The sequence below is a fragment of the Motacilla alba genome, chromosome 5 (assembly GCF_015832195.1).
Source record: "Motacilla alba alba isolate MOTALB_02 chromosome 5, Motacilla_alba_V1.0_pri, whole genome shotgun sequence".
Classification (NCBI taxonomy): domain Eukaryota; kingdom Metazoa; phylum Chordata; class Aves; order Passeriformes; family Motacillidae; genus Motacilla; species Motacilla alba.
The window spans coordinates 57279455-57299263 of NC_052020.1; the positions used below are offsets into that span (position 1 = coordinate 57279455).

General features: G+C 50.1%; 3 protein-coding genes across 3 annotated transcripts; all 3 read right to left on the reverse strand.

The window, feature by feature from the left end:
• Positions 1-1513: 1513 nt before the first annotated feature.
• On the reverse strand, positions 1514-3070 carry LOC119701975 (inositol 1,4,5-trisphosphate receptor-interacting protein-like 1). The gene has a single exon (XM_038139296.1). The coding sequence runs from the start codon at positions 3068-3070 to the stop codon at positions 1514-1516; it is 1557 nt and encodes a 518-aa protein (XP_037995224.1).
• Positions 3071-7391: 4321 nt separating this feature from the next.
• Positions 7392-8948, reverse strand: LOC119701976 (inositol 1,4,5-trisphosphate receptor-interacting protein-like 1). The gene has a single exon (XM_038139297.1). It carries the CDS (start codon positions 8946-8948, stop codon positions 7392-7394), a length of 1557 nt encoding a protein of 518 aa, XP_037995225.1.
• Positions 8949-13553: 4605 nt separating this feature from the next.
• Positions 13554-14921, reverse strand: LOC119701977 (inositol 1,4,5-trisphosphate receptor-interacting protein-like 1). The gene has a single exon (XM_038139298.1). It carries the CDS (start codon positions 14919-14921, stop codon positions 13554-13556), a length of 1368 nt encoding a protein of 455 aa, XP_037995226.1.
• Between the last annotated feature and the right edge of the window lie 4888 nt (positions 14922-19809).

Here is a 19809-nt window from a genome sequence, read left to right on the forward strand (position 1 = left end):
CAGAGGGGCTCTTGGCAAGGGCCTGCAGGCACAGCACCAGGGCCAGTGGCTTCCCAGGGACACAGGGCAGCCTTAGGCTGGAGATGTGCGAGGAATTCTGGCCTCTGAGGCTGCTGAGGCCTGGCCCACGCTGCCCACAGAAGCTGTGGCTGCCCCATGCCTGGCAGTGCTGCAGGCCAGCTTGGACGGGCTGTGGGGCAACCTGGCCTAGCGGAAGGTGCCCCTGCCCTTGGCAGCACGGCTGGAACGAGACAATTTCTAAGGGCCCTTCCAAGACAAGACATTCTGGGATTCTGCGATCAGAGGGGCTGCCCACAGCTTTGCTTCATTTCTGTTTTGAGCCGGTTCAGCACTTTCTTTTGGTTGAGTTCAAGGAGTCCGTTCATGAGCCCAGATTCACAGTGTGTGACAGTTACCGCACCTTTAGGCCTGGCTGAGATCAATAAAATCTAGCACACTCCAGATTCTGTAAAATTGCATTTTATTGAATGAAGAGCAAAGCATTTTCCAGCTCGCCACTCATAAATGCGCTCATTCTAGGGTATTAATATGGGTCGCAAGAGATAGCGACACTCGATACGGCTTTACATGTATATGAAAATGGTATCATTAATTTAATATGTTACAGGCATCCAGTGCATAATCCATATTAGACAGTTATATTCAAATATAATGTAAACAGCATGTATGTATCATATGTAGGTTTTATATGTTACAAATATATCTATTTATGGAAAGCCTTCCAGACATAAACGTACTAAGAGCAACAATATGTGTCATAGGAGATACTTAAACTAAATATGTGCTCTACTGTTCGTATTAAAACATAATTTCATATTCAACTCTTTAAAATTACTTTTTATCCTGACATCAAATCTACTGATTTGATATATTATATATTATTCATTTTAGTATTTTTTTGGTATATTAACTAGTATATATAATTTATAAATATTAAAGTCTATAATAGGAACACACAATATATCTATCTATGAAATAAAAATCTAGATTCCTCTATATACAAAATTTCAGCTCCAACACAGGTGGTCCAGTGCTGACATCATGGTGTCCCTTCCAGGGACAAGGAGAGACTCCATCCATTGACTCATCCCAGGCCAGCAGTGCTGATCTTTCCTCTGGTCCTGCACAAAGGCCAGGAAGAGCTGCTGCATGTTGCAGATGGATGTTGGAGACTTTGGCCCTGCATGTACGGCACGTGTTCTCTTCATCTGCTTTTTCCGCAGTGGGAGAGTTCATAGGCAAACCGGGATCAATGAAATCTGGGTGCGTTTTTTGGAAATGAAATGATGCAAGGAGGTAGAACACACCCTGCCGTGGCCCTCCACCTGCTGAGGCAGCAGGAGAGGCAGTGGGACCACCGCCAGAGCCTTTGCACGCATCCTCTTCTCCCTAAAGCACCACATTGGTACTAGGAGGTGGCTCTCTCCTGCCCGCTGCGAGCTGCACAAGCACAGCTCTGTGCTCATAGCCATGACTCCTGCCCTTCATTCGGTCAGTCTTCAGCAAGAAGGATTCTCTTCAGCCACTTCTGCAGAACCTGGTACTCATAGAGTGCCTGGGTGTGGAGATCCGGCCGCTGCGCCAGGTGATGGAGGAGATTGTATGTCTCAGCCGTCCGAACATCTGGCGGTAAAATGATGTCCTTAGGGAGCCTCTGGTTACCCACAATGAAGTGGTTGAGGTGTTTTGCTTGCAAACATAAGTGCAGGCTCTCGCTGATATCCTCTAGTCGTTGCAGGAGATCTCTCCTGCGCCACATTGAGATGGGTGTGACGTTGAGCAGGTGCATGACAATGGTCTTCATGGTGTAGGTGGAGAAGTCGAAGCCCAGCTGAAGACGGGTGAAGAACTGCAGGCATTTGAGGTGCAAGCTGTCAGGGGGAGCCCGCCTGGCAATGAGCTTGAAGAACTCAGCCTCTGCCACAGCGTAAGACTCGGGCCAGATTGTGCTTGCTGTGTGGGCCTCTCTAGTCTGGCTGCTGACAAAGACGGCTGAGTCACCTCTCTGCACCCCAAACAGCATCTCAATCCTGAAGCTTGCTTCTCTGTTCATCGCCTTGAATTGGCAGGAGCGTGTGGAGGGCAGCAGCACTAAATGCCAGTTGTGTGACTGAGGCAAAGCTGGCCAGACTGCTTTCACCAGTTGCCGGAACCAGCGGGCCGTTTTGTGCACGTCAAGGTAGGAGCCGGTGCACAGGGTGTCTAGGAGGCTGGGATCCTGATTCCTCCTCAGCTCCTCTTTGGGGTGATGCAGGAAGCACAGCATGTCCCCAGCCTGCTGCTCCCTGCTGCAGATGCACTCCAGCTGCACGCGGACACGGAAGTTCCTCACCTGCCTCTGCCCTGCACTGTCCAGCTCCAGGTGGAAGCTGTGGCCTCGGGGAGGTTCCATGGGTATGAGCACGCGGTAGACGACATCCTGCTCACGGGGACTCCAGCCTTCAAAGGCACTGCCCACCCCGATGGCTCGTTCCAGGACTGGGTAGAAACTGTTTGCCAAGATGTGGCCAAAAAAAACCGTATAATTGTCCATCAGGTGAGTTGTCCAGTGACAGCCTGCCTGCAGGTCCTGTACAGGCCACTGGATGCGCTCCATTATAACTCGTCCAACGCGATCATCACGCTCAAAATCGTCTTCTTCTTGCACTTCATTTACAACATCGTCGTTGTTTTCCACAATTTCAGCCTCATTGTCATCTTCATTTCCAACATCGTCATCTTCATTTGCGGCAACATTGTCCACTTCCTCTTCATTTGCACCACGGTTTGCTTCTTCACCCTCCTCTCTCCTCAGGCTGTTTTTCCACCCGGTAAACCACAGGACCAAGAGCAGGACCACGAGCACAGCAACAGATAAGAGCTGCAAGAGTGGCTTCTGCTTCTGGGGCAGCTGTTCCACCTCCTGCTCCAGCTGAAGTCTCTCCCATTCCAGGTGTTGTGCACGCGCTTGCATGCGCAGACTCGTTTCCTCATCCAGTGCATCAGCCACAGGCTGTGGGTACTGGGTGAGGCTTTTCAAGAGCAGAAAAAGGAATACTGTGGGATCCATGGTCTACAGGAGGAAAGAGAGAAGGCCTTGAGTGAGGAGAGGAGGGAAGGAACCACTGGTAGCTGCATGGAGGAAAAAGTCCACAGGGATCTGGGGGCAGGAAGGACAGGGCCCCACACAGCTGGCAGGCAGCAAGGCCTGTCTCACTGCCCCCCAACAGCAGCAGCAGCAGCAGCAGCAGCACTGTGGCCTGCCCAAAGCTCTCCTGTGAGGGGCTGTCCCTGCATGCAGGGGGAGAACCCAGCCCTGGGTGCAGCGTTTCGGCCCCAGCCCTTCTTCCCAGACCAGCCTCCCCACCACGTGTGCACTCACCGCTTGCCAAAGCAACGCAGGGCCAGCGTCACCTGCTGGGGCCTTTTACAGCTGCCCCCATTGTGACACGTCCCCCGTGATGTCACAGGTGTCACAGCACGTCACAACCCAGCCAAGCCCACCCTTTTTCCCCAGAGCCAGCTCCTGGCTCAGGCACTCAGAGTGGCCCTGGCGTACTGCTTAGGGTTGAAAAAGTCCCTGAAGATCACACTGTGCAGCTGCAAACTTAACACTGCCTACTGCCCCATCAGCCAGGTCCCCAGATGCCACATCCACACCACTTTTAAACCTCTCTGAGGGCGGTCACTCAGAGCCATTTCCCTAGGCAGCCTGTTCCCAGGTTGAAGGAATATTTCCTAGAGATCCAATCTAAGCCTCCCGTGACACAACTTGAGGTCATTTTCCTCTTCTCATGCTGTTTGTTCCCTGGGCTGATACAATGACCCCCACTTAGCTACAGCATCACTTTGGGGAGCACCTGCATGGTGTCAGGGCATTGGGCTGTGAGACCAGCTCCTGGCAGAGGAGAGAAAGGTGGTGCTTTTGCACTGGACTGCCCATGATCCAGTGGGACAGAAGGGGTTCTTGATGGGCAGAAGAGTTTCAGGTTGCCCAGAAGGGTTTCCACGTGAGGAGAACTTTTCTGCCAAATTCATCAGTAAGGGGAATCCATGCCTTCCAAGCAGAAGGAAAAATCAGAATTTTCCTTGGAGATAATTGGAAGGCTTGGAGTGACAGTCAGTGCTGGAATGTCCCTGCATGTCCATGTGGATTTTGCTAACCTGCCAGGCCTGGCTGCGAAGAGGGGATCTCAGCAATTGAGAAATGGCCTCTTGCTCTGGGGCCTTCCATGGCACGGGCAGCACAAGTGAGAGCCCTTCCGTGGCCTTTGCCTTCAGCAAGGCCCCAGTTTGGGCAAACCCTGAATTCCCTGTGAAAGCAGCTCAGATTTACACAGCCCAGCCTGAAGAATGCCAGAGGACAGACAAGCCCAACAGAGGTGCAAGTGCAATCCAGCTTACGCTACAGCTTTCTGCCTTGTGTGTCTGGAGCCTAGGAGGGGAAGGCTGCGTGGCTTGCGGTGACTTTCACCAGCTCTCCTGCTAACAGCCCTGGGCATCCCAAAGATCTTTGGTCTCAGGACAGGCAGGAGAAGGAAGCAATTCATCACCTGGCTTTGGAGACCCCTGAGGGAAGCAAGGATGAGGAGTGTGCTGGGAAGACACAATCAGAACAGCCCAGCTGCTCCTCTCAGCCATCAATGATAGAAAATTCAAACATTACTGTTTGCATTTGGGGCCTTTGTTGTGTTTTGTTTGGAGCTTTTTCCCCCACAGGAAAACCTGTGGCATTTGCCATATTGTACACCTGGATTTGAGTGGTCCACTCTCAGTGCGGACTACATGGAACTCAAATTGTGCCTTTGCCCCTCTCTTTCCCCTGGTACACTGTGTCAGTCCAAGGAATTGATGGGTAACAGAGTTTCTCTTTTCTCACCTGGTGCTCAGGAGCTGGGAGAGCCTCCCACCCCCCTCCCCTGTCCCGGCTCGACCCGAGGAGGGTTCTGCAGTAGGGTAAGGTGGCATGTTGCCAGTGGCTGAGCTGCCAGCACTGGTGCTAGCCATGGTGGAAGGCTCATCTGTATGGAATGAGTCAGCTCACAGCTGCCAGCATCTGGGCTGTGTCCCAGACTGCATTGCAGCTGCCATCACTTCGAGGGGCATAAACCTGACACTGACAAGTTCCCCTGGAAACCATGTCCCCAAGTGCCACCTCCACACATTGCTGAAGGGCCTCAAGCAATGACAATTCCAGCATCTGCACAGGCAGGCGGTGCCAGTGCTTGACCACACTTTCAGAGGAGAAATCTTTTCCTAATATTCACTCTAAGCGCCCCCGGCAGGACTTGAGGCCATATCCTCTTGTCCTCTCCCTAGTTTCCTGGGAGCAGAGGCTGATCTGCGCCAGCCCCACCCTGCTGTGTGGGAGCTGCAGAGAGTGAGAAGGTTCCTCTCTGATCTTGACTGTGGCTTCAGCCATGTGTGCCCCTGTGGCTGCGCTCGGCACTGCCGGCCCTGCTGCCCTGCTCCCGGAGCCCTGTCCCCGGGCAGAGCCGTTCCCTGCCCGGCCACGGCGCCATGGGCTGCTCCCTGCTGCGGCCCGGGCTGTGCCCAGAGCAGGCTCCCGCTGCGGGTGGCCCCGGGCCGGCCGCGTGTCCCCAGCCGGCTGTGCCCGGGCAGCTGCCTCAGCCGTGAGGGCTGCAGAGCTGCGGGAGCCCCCGGCTCTCTGCCGGCCGCACTGCAGAGCTGCCAGCTCCAGCTGGCAGGGCCTCAGCGCCCGCCCTGTGCCCTCCCGCATGCACAGACAGGCCAGGCCCCGCTTGCTGCCCTCATGGCGGCACTCCTGGCCCCAGCGCTCTGCAAGGGCTTCTCCAGGGGCACCTTCCTGCGGCCTCCTTCAGTCCCTGCCCGGGAGCCAGCAGACACCTGCAGAGGGGCTCTTGGCAAGGGCCTGCAGGCACAGCACCAGGGCCAGTGGCTTCCCAGGGACACAGGGCAGCCTTAGGCTGGAGATGTGCGAGGAATTCTGGCCTCTGAGGCTGCTGAGGCCTGGCCCACGCTGCCCACAGAAGCTGTGGCTGCCCCATGCCTGGCAGTGCTGCAGGCCAGCTTGGACGGGCCGTGGGGCAACCTGGCCTAGCGGAAGGTGCCCCTGCCCTTGGCAGCACGGCTGGAACGAGACAATTTCTAAGGGCCCTTCCAAGACAAGACATTCTGGGATTCTGCGATCAGAGGGGCTGCCCACAGCTTTGCTTCATTTCTGTTTTGAGCCAGTTCAGCACTTTCTTTTGGTTGAGTTCAAGGAGTCCGTTCATGAGCCCAGATTCACAGTGTGTGACAGTTACCGCACCTTTAGGCCTGGCTGAGATCAATAAAATCTAGCACACTCCAGATTCTGTAAAATTGCATTTTATTGAATGAAGAGCAAAGCATTTTCCAGCTCGCCACTCATAAATGCGCTCATTCTAGGGTATTAATATGGGTCGCAAGAGATAGCGACACTCGATACGGCTTTACATGTATATGAAAATGGTATCATTAATTTAATATGTTACAGGCATCCAGTGCATAATCCATATTAGACAGTTATATTCAAATATAATGTAAACAGCATGTATGTATCATATGTAGGTTTTATATGTTACAAATATATCTATTTATGGAAAGCCTTCCAGACATAAACGTACTAAGAGCAACAATATGTGTCATAGGAGATACTTAAACTAAATATGTGCTCTACTGTTCGTATTAAAACATAATTTCATATTCAACTCTTTAAAATTACTTTTTATCCTGACATCAAATCTACTGATTTGATATATTATATATTATTCATTTTAGTATTTTTTTTGGTTTATGGGAATTAACTAGTATATATTTTTTATAAATATTAAAGTCTATAATAGGAACACACAATATATCTATCTATGAAATAAAAATCTAGATTCCTCTATATACAAAATTTCAGCTCCAACACAGGTGGTCCAGTGCTGACATCAAGGTGTCCCTTCCAGGGACAAGGAGAGACTCCATCCATTGACTCATCCCAGGCCAGCAGTGCTGATCTTTCCTCTGGTCCTGCACAAAGGCCAGGAAGAACTGCTGCATGTTGCAGATGGATGTTGGAGACTTTGGCCCTGCATGTACGGCACGTGTTCTCTTCATCTGCTTTTTCCGCAGTGGGAGAGTTCATAGGCAAACCGGGATCAATGAAATCTGGGTGCGTTTTTTGGAAATGAAATGATGCAAGGAGGTAGAACACACCCTGCTGTGGCCCTCCACCTGCTGAGGCAGCAGGAGAGGCAGTGGGACCACCGCCAGAGCCTTTGCACGCATCCTCTTCTCCCTAAAGCACCACACTGGTACTAGGAGGTGGCTCTCTCCTGCCCGCTGCGAGCTGCACAAGCACAGCTCTGTGCTCATAGCCATGACTCCTGCCCTTCATTCGGTCAATCTTCAGCAAGAAGGATTCTCTTCAGCCACTTCTGCAGAACCTGGTACTCATAGAGTGCCTGGGTGTGGAGATCCGGCCGCTGCGCCAGGTGATGGAGGAGATTGTATGTCTCAGCCGTCCGAACATCTGGCGGTAAAATGATGTCCTTAGGGAGCCTCTGGTTACCCACAATGAAGTGGTTGAGGTGTTTTGCTTGCAAACATAAGTGCAGGCTCTCGCTGATATCCTCTAGTCGTTGCAGGAGATCTCTCCTGCGCCACATTGAGATAGGTGTGACGTTGAGCAGGTGCATGACAATGGTCTTCATGGTGTAGGTGGAGAAGTCGAAGCCCAGCTGAAGACGGGTGAAGAACTGCAGGCATTTGAGGTGCAAGCTGTCAGGGGGGGCCCACCTGGCAATGAGCTTGAAGAACTCAGCCTCTGCCACAGCGTAAGACTCGGGCCAGATTGTGCTTGCTGTGTGGGCCTCTCTAGTCTGGCTGCTGACAAAGACGGCTGAGTCACCTCTCTGCACCCCAAACAGCATCTCAATCCTGAAGCTTGCTTCTCTGTTCGTCGCCTTGAATTGGCAGGAGCGTGTGGAGGGCAGCAGCACTAAATGCCAGTTGTGTGACTGAGGCAAAGCTGGCCAGACTGCTTTCACCAGCTGCCGGAACCAGCGGGCCGTTTTGTGCACGTCAAGGTAGGAGCCGGTGCACAGGGTGTCTAGGAGGCTGGGATCCTGATTCCTCCTCAGCTCCTCTTTGGGGTGATGCAGGAAGCACAGCATGTCCCCAGCCTGCTGCTCCCTGCTGCAGATGCACTCCAGCTGCACGCGGACACGGAAGTTCCTCACCTGCCTCTGCCCTGCACTGTCCAGCTCCAGGTGGAAGCTGTGGCCTCGGGGAGGTTCCATGGGTATGAGCACGCGGTAGACGACATCCTGCTCACGGGGACTCCAGCCTTCAAAGGCACTGCCCACCCCGATGGCTCGTTCCAGGACTGGGTAGAAACTGTTTGCCAAGATGTGGCCAAAAAAAACCGTATAATTGTCCATCAGGTGAGTTGTCCAGTGACAGCCTGCCTGCAGGTCCTGTACAGGCCACTGGATGCGCTCCATTATAACTCGTCCAACGCGATCATCAAACTCCAAATCGTCTTCTTCTTGCACTTCATTAACAACATCGTCGTTGTTTTCCGCAATTTCAGCCTCATTGTCATCTTCATTTCCAACATCGTCATCTTCATTTGCGGCAACATTGTCCACTTCCTCTTCATTTGCACCACGGTTTGCTTCTTCACCCTCCTCTCTCCTCAGGCTGTTTTTCCACCCGGTAAACCACAGGACCAAGAGCAGGACCAGGAGCACAGCAACAGATAAGAGCTGCAAGAGTGGCTTCTGCTTCTGGGGCAGCTGTTCCACCTCCTGCTCCAGCTGAAGTCTCTCCCATTCCAGGTGTTGTGCACGCGCTTGCATGCGCAGACTTGTTTCCTCATCCAGTGCATCAGCCACAGGCTGTGGGTACTGGGTGAGGCTTTTCAAGAGCAGAAAAAGGAATACTGTGGGATCCATGGTCTACAGGAGGAAAGAGAGAAGGCCTTGAGTGAGGAAAGGAGGGAAGGAACCACTGGTAGCTGGATGGAGGAAAAAGTCCACAGGGATCTGGGGGCAGGAAGGACAGGGGCCCACACAGCTGGCAGGCAGCAAGGCCTGTCTCACTGCCCCCCAACAGCAGCAGCAGCAGCAGCAGCAGCAGCAGCAGCACTGTGGCCTGCCCAAAGCTCTCCCGTGAGGGGCTGTCCCTGCATGCAGGGGGAGAACCCAGCCCTGGGTGCAGCGTTTCGGCCCCAGCCCTTCTTCCCAGACCAGCCTCCCCACCACGTGTGCACTCACCGCTTGCCAAAGCAACACAGGGCCAGCGTCACCTGCTGGGGCCTTTTACAGCTGCCCCCATTGTGACACGTCCCCCGTGATGTCACAGGTGTTACAGCATGTCACAACCCAGCCAAGCCCACCCTTTTTCCCTGGAGCCAGCTCCTGGCTCAGGCACTCAGTGGCCCTGGCGTACTGCTTAGGGCTGTCCTTGACTGAAGCTGTTCCAAAGGACTCCCATAGTTGTCGCTTTTACGATTATTTTCATCTGCTCTTCATTGGCCATCTCATAGATATCCCTGTAGGAAGGCACCCTTGAGGATCATTGAGTCTAAGCTTTGACTCCTCACTGGTTGAGATGCACTTAAATCTCAGAGTCAGCGAGATTGAAAAGTCCCTGAAGATCACACAATGCAACTGCAAACTTAACACTGCCTACTCCTTTAATAAACTGTGTCCCCAAATATTCCATGCCTTTTCAATCCCTCCAGGGGTATTGACTCAGCTATTTCCCTAGGCAGGCTGTTTCCATGCTTGATATTAGTTTTCATGAAAGCATTTTTTCTAGGATCCCATCTAAATATCTATATGTGATGCAACTTGAGGTCCTTTTCTTGGTCTTATGCTTGTTTTCTTTTGTCACTGGAGAAACGGAATCTTCACACAAGCCCCTTCTTAGCCTTATATTTTGTCAACAGCTCATATTTAAGAAATATCTCTGGCCCTCAAGTTCTAAAAATCAAATCTATGTATAAAATAAATTATTTATTAAACAGACAGAAGATAATCAATAAACAATCTCCATCAGAGTTACTTACTAATCAGTATAAAACTAAAATGAACTAGAAGTAGAACACAGCATAGCAAACAATGTATAACATGAAGGGATCTGTATTAAAGCTTGTCAAAGAAACAGCATTGATCAGGAGTCATATATTACACATCACAGTGATGATAATAATTTGGATTTCTTTCACTGAACCTCCACATCACTAATTGCAAAACAAGAGTCCTTGTCCACAAGAGAAACACCACACATTTCCAGAGAAATGTATAGAAAATTAGAAAATTTCTGCTTCATGAAAGTTTGGTATGGCTTTTATAGTTACAAAGTGAGGTGCCTGTGAGTCAGAAATCCAGCTTCCCTTTCCAGATCTCACTTCAACAATAGGATGTTTATTGGCAGTTGGGAGATGCCTGCCCACTGTTAGCCCCACGGTGCCAAAAGAACTCACTGCAAGACTGTTGGTCCTGTCTGAATTACCTGAGCAGTTAACAAACCACAGATCAGCTCTTGAGCAGAATGAGATGCCCTGCCACACCCGGGAGAATAAATCAACCTCCACCTGGCTACAACCTCCCTTCAGGGAGCTGTAGAGAACCATAAGATCCCCTCTGCAGCACTTTTTCTCACTGCTGAACACCCCCACTGTTGCAGTGGGCGGTGTTCAGAGTTCTGCGACCTTCTCAAAGAAGCCTCTTAAAAAAGACACCTTGCCGTCTGTGCTTGCGCCAGATGATTTCAGCTCTTTTATGATCCGACTGATGCAGAAGAAGAGATGGGGTCTTTGTGTGGAGTTCCAAGGAGAGCCTTTATTGAGCTTCTTCCTTGAAATGGTCCAGGGACAAAGAACCACTCAGGCAGGGAAAGCAGGGAATTATACAGGGATAATACATCTTGAGGGGTGGGACAGAACACTAGGGCCAATGGGATGAGGGCACAGGGGTGGAGCAAGGGGGAAGGTCCAATGGGATACATTGAATCTGCATGTCACAACAAGGCATGCTGGGAGAAGCATTTTTCCTCACCCTAGCAGGTGGTTATGGCTTGAGGGGTTTTTCCTCCAGGGGAGTACAGTAGATTCTTTCCTTGTTGGCCCACCAGCCTCCACGCCCCACCTCCCTCAGCCCTTCTTCATCAGACTTGTGCTCTTATAGAAACGTTTCTAATAAAAAGGACTAGCATTTGTGGACATCAATACCCTTGAAACTACATGCTCAGAGGCCCTTATTAATTAGTTCCTTGAGCTTGCTCTCCCACAACCCTTGGGAGTAGCTCCACAAACAGTTTTTTCCATAACGCCTAAGATTTTTTACTTAAGCATTTCTTGATTACTGTGACCAAGACAGCACCAATCACCTCTTCACCCACAAGACCATTTCTATGGACAAACAACACATCTAGGAGGGCACTTTTCCTAGTTAGGTCCCACAGTACTCGTGTCAAAAAGCTATTTTCAATGTGGACTTCAGGAATTTTCTGGGCTTGTTCCGTTCTTCTCTATGATGTCTCCATTTGCAGCTAAGAAGTTGAGCTACACCATGAGTATGACTTTGTGTGGCTGATCAAGAGATTTCCTTTCATTCCCTATAGCATCATCCACCAGTGTCATCATCCTGGCTCAGTGATCCATTAGAGACTGGGTGAAGCTCACAGAGGGAATAGATTGTCTCAGAAAAGGGATGACAGTCAGTGTCCAAGTGGTAACAGCACTCTCTCTCACAAGCCCCCTGGCCAGGATCTCTTCAGCTACATCAGGTTTGACTCCATGAGTATGCTTTTACTCTAGAGGAAAGGTGTGGCAGCAATTCCCTCTGCTGATTGAGCAGTGCCTTCCCCATGTCCTGCATTCTCAGATCTGTGTTAGCTTTTCCCCAGGGAGTGTCTAAGGATGGGTATCTTCTCCACGCAGACCCCAGTGAACACAAGGAGGAATATTAGTGATGCCTCTTGCATGGTCCCTGACCAGCTGGAGCTGCCAGCAAGAATTTCTGGGTCCATCTAAAATGGTCACCCTGGCTGTGACAGTATGAGAGGAAAGGGGGATGAAAGTCATCTTTGTAGCTACTGTAGTGGGATGACCCATCCTTAAGGGGAAGGAAGCACCGAAGATTTGTAAATGCTTGTGATTGAAAGGAATAACAAAAGTCAGGGGGTCCACAAACAATCAGAAAACTTTATTAACTAACTACACACTGGGCTTGGAAATCGATATGTTAGTCCCTGACCTACCATATAAGCACAAGGCAGTGGGTTTTGGATAAAGGGGTAGGGTTAAGGGGAAGAGAGGAATTAAAGAGGGAGAGATGAATGAAAAAAAAGAGAGAAATAAAAAGACGAAGAAAAGAGAGAGAAAAAGAGAACACCAGTCCTGGTTACAGTGTTGATTCAGTTAGTGGAATGTCAATCCTGGCTGCAGTGACAATCCAGTGGATAATCCTGGGTTCAGCATCAATCCAGCTGTGCCAGTCTGGTCTATGAGATGTCCAGGGTCCTGAGGGCACTTCCCAGGCTTGGGGGTTACCTTTTTATTGACAGGTTTCTCTGCCCTAAAGACAGCTTTCCCACTTTCCATGTCAGTTAATTAGCATGTACAGTCCTTTCTTTCAGGCCTTTCTGGACATGGGTCAGATGGCTTTGATAGTTTTTGGGGGTCTTAATCCTACTCTATAGTCCATGCCCTCTTCTTGGCCTTATTCTTGTGCTTATGCTGTACTGTGCTCTGGCTCTTTCTCACAGAAAAGTGCTGCACTGTTTCCTCCTGGCCCCCCTTTTCCAGCCAAATATTGGTCTTTCTCAGAGCATGTTAATACCAGCTGTCCTTGGCTATTACCAACAGTCCCTGCTTGGCTCCACTGCCATCCAATTATCAGTGTTAGAGACACACATTTTGGTCCCTTATATTCTGGGAATCAAGAGCTCCAAAGGTCTCACTTTAGACTGCTTTACAGTCACAACAGAGTGAGCTTTAGTCATAGTAATTTTCCATCATTCAGGTCTTTTCTCTGTAACTATATTTGAAAGTTTGTCAACAAAAACACTATTCCACTTGGGGTCTTAATCAGAAAAAGTCAGGAAAGAAAAATAATTCAGGAAAGAAAAATAAGTTTCCAAGGCTGTTCCTTAAAAAAAATGGTGCTAATTAGACACCTCTTAGTTCCTGGGAACAAATAATGTTTCTCATACATTCAAAGGGGGCTTAGTACAAATGGAGTTTGCCAAGGCCTAATGAGTGTTTCTCAGATTGTAGTGCAGCCAGGGGCAGGGGGAGTGCACCGCCACAATCTACCCTGCAATGGAAGTCAGCTTCTCTGGGCCTCCACATGGTAATCATCACTGTGGATGCTGTGGGAGACTGTCGAGATGACAGAGCTGCTGCTGCTGAGGACAGAGGGCTGCTGCACGACATTTTACCTTCTCCCTCTGTATCCCACATTCTCTTCTCGTTGTCTTGGCACTATGAGATGGTTTTCTGGTACTGCCTGTGAGGCCCACAAACGCAGCTCTGTTAATGAGCACCTCTTTCAGCAGCCATTGAGCAGCACACTTGCGAGCCGATGCTGAAGATCCTGGTACTCGCTCATTGCCTGGGAGTGGGCAGCTGGATACCATGCCAGATGATGGAAGAGATTGGGTGGTTCAGCTGATGCAATGTCCAGAGGCAAGCGGATCTCCTGAGGCAATCTCTTGTTGCCTATGATAAAGTGGTTAAGGCATTTCTCCTCCAGGCAGCAGCGCAGCTTTACATTGATATCTCCCAGGCGCCGCAAAAAATGCCTCCTTCGCCATCGTGACACGGGAATGGTGTTCAGGAGGTGCATGACAATGGTCTTCATTGTATAGGTGGAAAAGCCTGTGCCCAGCTGAAGATGGGAGAAGAGCTGCAGGCATTTGAGATGCAAGCTGTCAGGGGGGGCCCGCCTGGCAATGTGCTTGAAAAACTTCATCTCTGCCACATCATAGGTCTCCGTCCACAGAGTGCTTGGGGTTCCAGCATATCCTGGCTGGCTACTCACAAAGATGTCAGAGTCACCTCTCCGCACCCCGAACAGCATCTCAATCCTGACGCTTGCTTCTCTGTTCATCACTTTGAATTGGCAGGAGCGTGTGGAGGGCAGCAGCACTAAATGCCAGTTGTGTGACTGAGGCAAAGCTGGCCAGACTGCTTTCACCAGTTGCCGGAACCAGCGGGCCGTTTTGTGCACGTCAAGGTAGGAGCCGGTGCACAGGGTGTCTAGGAGGCTGGGATCCTGATTCCTCCTCAGCTCCTCTTTGGGGTGATGCAGGAAGCACAGCATGTCCCCAGCCTGCTGCTTCCTCCTGCAGGTGCACTCCAGCTGCACGCGGACACGGAAGTTCCTCACCTGCCTCTGCCCTGCACTGTCCAGCTCCAGGTGGAAGCTGTGGCCTCGGGGAGGTTCCATGGGTATGAGCACGCGGTAGACGACATCCTGCTCACGGGGACTCCAGCCTTCAAAGGCACTGCCCACCCCGATGGCTCGTTCCAGGACTGGGTAGAAACTATTTGCCAAGACGTGGCCAAAAAAACCCGTATAATTGTCCATCAAGTCTATTGTCCGCTCGCAGCCTCTCTGCAGGTCCTGCACTGGCCACTGGATGTGCTCATCTAGAAGCCATTTCAGATCATTGTCAGAAACATGTTCTTCGTCTTCCTCACTACTGTTCTCTGCCTCATTGCTCCTTTTCCTCCAGAAAAAATACAATCCCAAGAGAAGGACGAGGAGCCCAGCAGCAGCCCAGACCTGCCAGGACTGCAAAGCAAACCAGAGCAGGTCTCCCCAGACCCCTCCACTCTGCTTTGGGGTGAGATGCTCCACCTCCTGCTCCAGCTGAATTCTCTTCCTCTGCAAGCGCTTTGCACGCAGCTCCATGTGCAGATATTTCTCCTCATCCAAAACATCACCCACAGGCTGCACGTACTGGATGAGGCTTTCCAGGAGCATGAAAAAGAATGTTATGGCATCCATGGTCTGCAGGAGGATGAAGAGCAGGCTTAAATGAGGCCAGTAGGGAAGGAGATGACAATGAGGGCAGCAGGGATGGGAATAACCGGGATCTGAGGGCAGGAAGGACAGGGCCCCACACAGCTGGCAGGCATCAAGGCCTGTCTCACTGCCCCCCAGCAGCAGCAGCAGCAGCAGCAGCAGCACTGTGGCCTGCCCAAAGCTCTCCCGTGAGGGGCTGTCCCTGCATGCAGGGGGAGAACCCAGCCCTGGGTGCAGCGTTTCTGCCCCAGCCCTTCTTCCCAGCCCAGCCTCCCCACCACGTGTGCACTCACCGCTTGCCAAAGCAACACAGGGCCAGCGTCACCTGCTGGGGCCTTTTACAGCTGCCCCCATTGTGACACGTCCCCCGTGATGTCACAGGTGTCACAGCACGTCACAACCCAGCCAAGCCAGCCCTGCCTTTCGTCCCCACCCCCACTCAGGCACTCAGTGTAGCCTGATGCAATCAAGGGCTGGATACACACAAAGTGCACACTGAACTGGAGTTTAAGTTGTGGAAGGGCTACAGGTGTGGCTTCTGTGAGAACTTTCTAGAAGGTTATAGCTGCAGCTTGAGCGGCTCTCGTGCTGACACAATTCACAGTGGAGTGGAAGATCCGATTGTGGTGGGTCCAAGTGTGTGGTACCACTAAAGGGCTTCTGTACACTCACAGTTGTTTAGGAGGAGTGTCCACCCATCCTTGACTCCCTGGGGAGGAGGTGCCACATTCCTGAGCACACAGGACATGGAGAAGACACGGCTTTGTCAGTGTTGTCATTTTTGCTGCACCGTTCTCTGATGGCAAAAGCTCACTCTGGGAGTCAGATGAAGAGGCTGTGGCAAGGAGCCTGGAACTAGAGACTGCTGTTACCACATGGACACTGAACGCTCTCTCTTTATGAGAGAGTCCAATCCCTCTGGAAGTTTCATGCTGGGCAAAGATGCCAATAAATGGCATCTTGAGCAAATGCTTCCTCTGTTGAGTGTCTGTGCCTCACTTTGGTGGGGAATGCAGGCACCAGTACTCACTGCTTGTGGTCAGTTGACCTCAGCTGGACAGAGAGAGAAAAGAAGGAACAAAGACTTGTGGGCTGAGACAAGAACAGAGAGATTGCTCAGGTTCATCTGGGGGAAGCATATTTAATTTGCTACTGATCAAATCAGAGTGGGATAATGAAAAATAAAACAAATTTTCTTAAAATATCTTTACCACACCTCTCCCTTCTTCCTGGGCCCAGCTGATCTCCGTGTCCAGTGCTATGAGCCAGGACTCACACAGCACTTAAGTACTTCCCCGTGCTGGGTTGCCTGACACAGCAGCCCTTACCTCCTGAACACCAGAGGTCTTAGCCAGCTACCAAAGGCAAGTGACCAGCTTCAGCATTTTCTTCACTCATGAATATCAGCCCATTTCCTCGACAGCTGATAGCTCTCCACAGGAATTTGGCTTTGCAGACCTGAAATAACAAACTAGGAAGTAGGAGGAACTCCGTGGAATCCAGCTTTAGCCCAAGTATTTGATAATCTGGCATAAGATCACAGCATAAAAACCAAAATTACCCACGTTTGAAAACTGAATGTTCTGACCCGTTATGAGGAATAGATATTTATAGGGGAACTGTAAGAAAGTGTAAAAAATACTGATCATTTAATGGTTTTAGCCCTAAGCACAACAGGAAGTACAACCACAATCACATGGTAAGTAATTCCCATGGAAACTGATAATATTTTCCATTAAACTGGAATTTATTTCAGGCTATAATCTGCTTAAGGACACAGAATGCATAATGCTGCAGCAAGATGCCATATGTAGAAAAAGAAAATGGCTAAACTGTAGGTATGACTGGGGTGTGGAGGAGGAAAGGACACACTGAGGACAGGGGACTCAGCGTAAGAAAACCCTGTCCCAGCACATCATGTTACCGGCAGGAAATGTTCCCTGCCCTCTGTTACCACTGGATCTCACTGCCTGGGTTTCCCTGCACTGGACTGGGTAAATAATGCAGGTGGGAAAAGTCAGCATAGCTCCTCCTTCCCTGGTCCCTTAACTGCGTCATGGATCTCTCCTAGCTCAGGAACAAAAAGTTTTAATTAACTGCCTTAGCAGACTCACTGCCTCCATGTCTGCCAAGGCTATGACCAGCCCACCCAAGCTTCCTTTCTATCCTCCCTGGCCCAGGATCCCCCTCCAGCCCAAACCAGGGCTGTCAGTCTGTGTTCCAGTGGCATGGCAGGTTGCCCATTCCAGCTTGCCCAGCCCAGCCATGGGTCCCAAAAAGCCAAGCCCACCAGGAGACCCTGCCTGGCTGAGCTGCAGGATGAGCAGTTCAAGCTGCCTGGCTTGAACTCATCCTTTCTCATCACCATGAACTTGCTCTGTGAACACTCAGAAGGGCTGGCTGAACCTGCTGAGAACCTCCTGGTCTGCCCTGCTCCCTGGATGGGAGCAGTGGGACCGAGACACCACGGTGTTAGCACACTCAGCTCCCGGGCCCTGAGGCAGCTGCCAGCCCTCACAGCACCTGAGCCTGAGGTTTGCAGTGCCATGATAGCCACGTTCTGCCACCACCCCTTGCTAGGGTGCTACACCCCAGCCCACCACAGCCTTGAGCAGGCCAGTGGATCTTGTTGCTGTAACTACAAGCCACAGGTTGGGTGGCAGTGAGGCAGTCCTGAGGGAACTGGACCAGCAGAAGTCCTGTCAATTTATGGGTTGTGAGGAAGTTCTTGGTAGCTGGATCTATTGGTTTCCCACAACTGAAAGGTCCAGAGATGAGGCCTCACTTCCATTTCTTCAGCTCCTTGAGAAACAAATGCCATTGAATAGGTCTGTCAGACCATATGGCACCATACAGGGTTGGAGACTTGAGAGAAGAGATGCTGCCAGCAGAAATTTGTTTTGATTTACAAAAAGAGTTCTATTAACTTGCCTGGCAGTGTTCAAGGCCAGGTTGGATGAGGCCCTGAGCATGGCCCTTCCTGACACAGTGGATGGCTTCCTTGCCCACAGCAGGGGGGTTGGAAGTAGATGATTTTTAATGTCCTCCTTTCCAACCCAAACCATTCTATGACTTCTATGATGACTTGCACCTGGGTGGGATGTATTCATGATCTCCCAATAGCCAGAGGTAATGGTGGCTGGTTCACCAGGTACAGTGTTCCCATTTACCTTCCCAGCTATCTAGACAGGTTATCAGTGTGGTTATGAAGCAGTTGTGAGATGCCAGCATCAGCCTTTGGATGAGGGTATTGTACCTACAGCAGCTCCCAGCACTTGGGAAGTGCTTGGTTTTCATGCCTGGGTGGAATGGTGTCAAGCTAACCCAGTACCCAGACCCCTGTGGGGAAACTGAGTCAATAGTAGTGCTTTGTCTCAAGCCCCTGACACTCAGTAGCAATAACAAGCAGTACAGCTCTAGCAGCCTCCACCAAGAGCATGTTTTGCAGTTTTTAATCCAGGCAAAATAAGGAGAGAACAGTCAACGCTAATGGAAAGTACTCTCACCTTTACGAAGAATGGCTTCAAGTAAAGCATTCCACTGAGTAAATTCCCCCTTCCTTTCTTCCTCAAAGTAACTTACCTGCAAACATCCTAGCAGTGAACTGTGTTTTCCCTCCCTTGTTCCCCGTGGAGGTGTCAACCCAAGTATTAACAAGATGCTGTGTGATGGGATGCTCCTCTCACATCCAAACAATCTGTAGTGGTTATTAAAGGTACACAGGCAGGCTATTAAAGATTCTTTGTATGAAGAAACAGACTGAGAAAAGTCTATGTGTATTCCCTGTTCCAGAGCTAGACAAAAAACAAGGTCACCAAACTTCCTTGCAATCAAAGCTTTCTGGAGGTGCAGGCACAAATAGCCCCTTTGGAGAGGGGCTTAGAGGGAAACTCAACTTAGTACATATATACAGGCTGGAGGAGACAGCATAAGAAAGATGAGGTTTCCTGGCATCTTACCCACACAATCAAACCACTGCAGCTGCCATCAATATTGAAATTCTCATGATCTTCCATGAGTTTAATGATTTTTTAATCCACTTTCCCCTCAGATGAACTGAGGAAATAATGCACTTGTATTATCTTCATGTCTATTGAGAATGATGAAGACGTTGCATTTGTACATGTAAAGAGCTTTATCTTATCTCACGGGGCTGGGAGACTGGAGAGACACAAAAGAATGGAGCCATGGTTGTCCTTATTTTAGAGCAATAATTTAAATCTGAGGAAGAAGCACACCTTTGACGTGTAGCTTCAAAAGAAGTTAAAGGAAATGCGGCACATCCTGTTTCAACAAACCTTTTTCCAGTAACCCTAAGGAAGATCTTCAAACATGTAAGGGTTTCGGAAGCTGCTTACCTTCATTCATAGTCTTCCTGTTTTCCTCTAAGGTCAAACAGATTTATATGTGAAAGGACAACCTGCAGTTGACAGAGTGAAGCCATGTGCTGCTTCTTGTTTACACCAGTTCTGCAAAGCTAATACCAGAGTCTCTGCCTTTTCTTGATATTTTCAAACTCAATAAAACCACAAAGACTTGAGCAGAATAAGTGGTACATTTTAAATGCTTTTTCAAAGGGTGATTTGCTTCAGTGTGTTCTCATTATTAAAGTAGGGCATCTGCTGAAATAAAAAAGAAATTGTACACAAAGCAAATGAAAATGCTGGGAAATATAAAGTCAAGAAAAATTAATGTGTTAACAATGTCCACGGTGCAGCCAAGCTCAGACCTGTCTGCTGTCCATTCCAAAATCAATATCTTCATTCAAGGGCTT

Excerpts from the sequence above, each read along its gene's own strand:
- LOC119701975 (XM_038139296.1), bottom strand. The coding sequence starts at position 3,070 with ATGGATCCCACAGTATTCCTTTTTCTGCTCTTGAAAAGCCTCACCCAG.
- LOC119701976 (XM_038139297.1), bottom strand. The coding sequence starts at position 8,948 with ATGGATCCCACAGTATTCCTTTTTCTGCTCTTGAAAAGCCTCACCCAG.
- LOC119701977 (XM_038139298.1), bottom strand. The coding sequence starts at position 14,921 with ATGGAGCTGCGTGCAAAGCGCTTGCAGAGGAAGAGAATTCAGCTGGAG.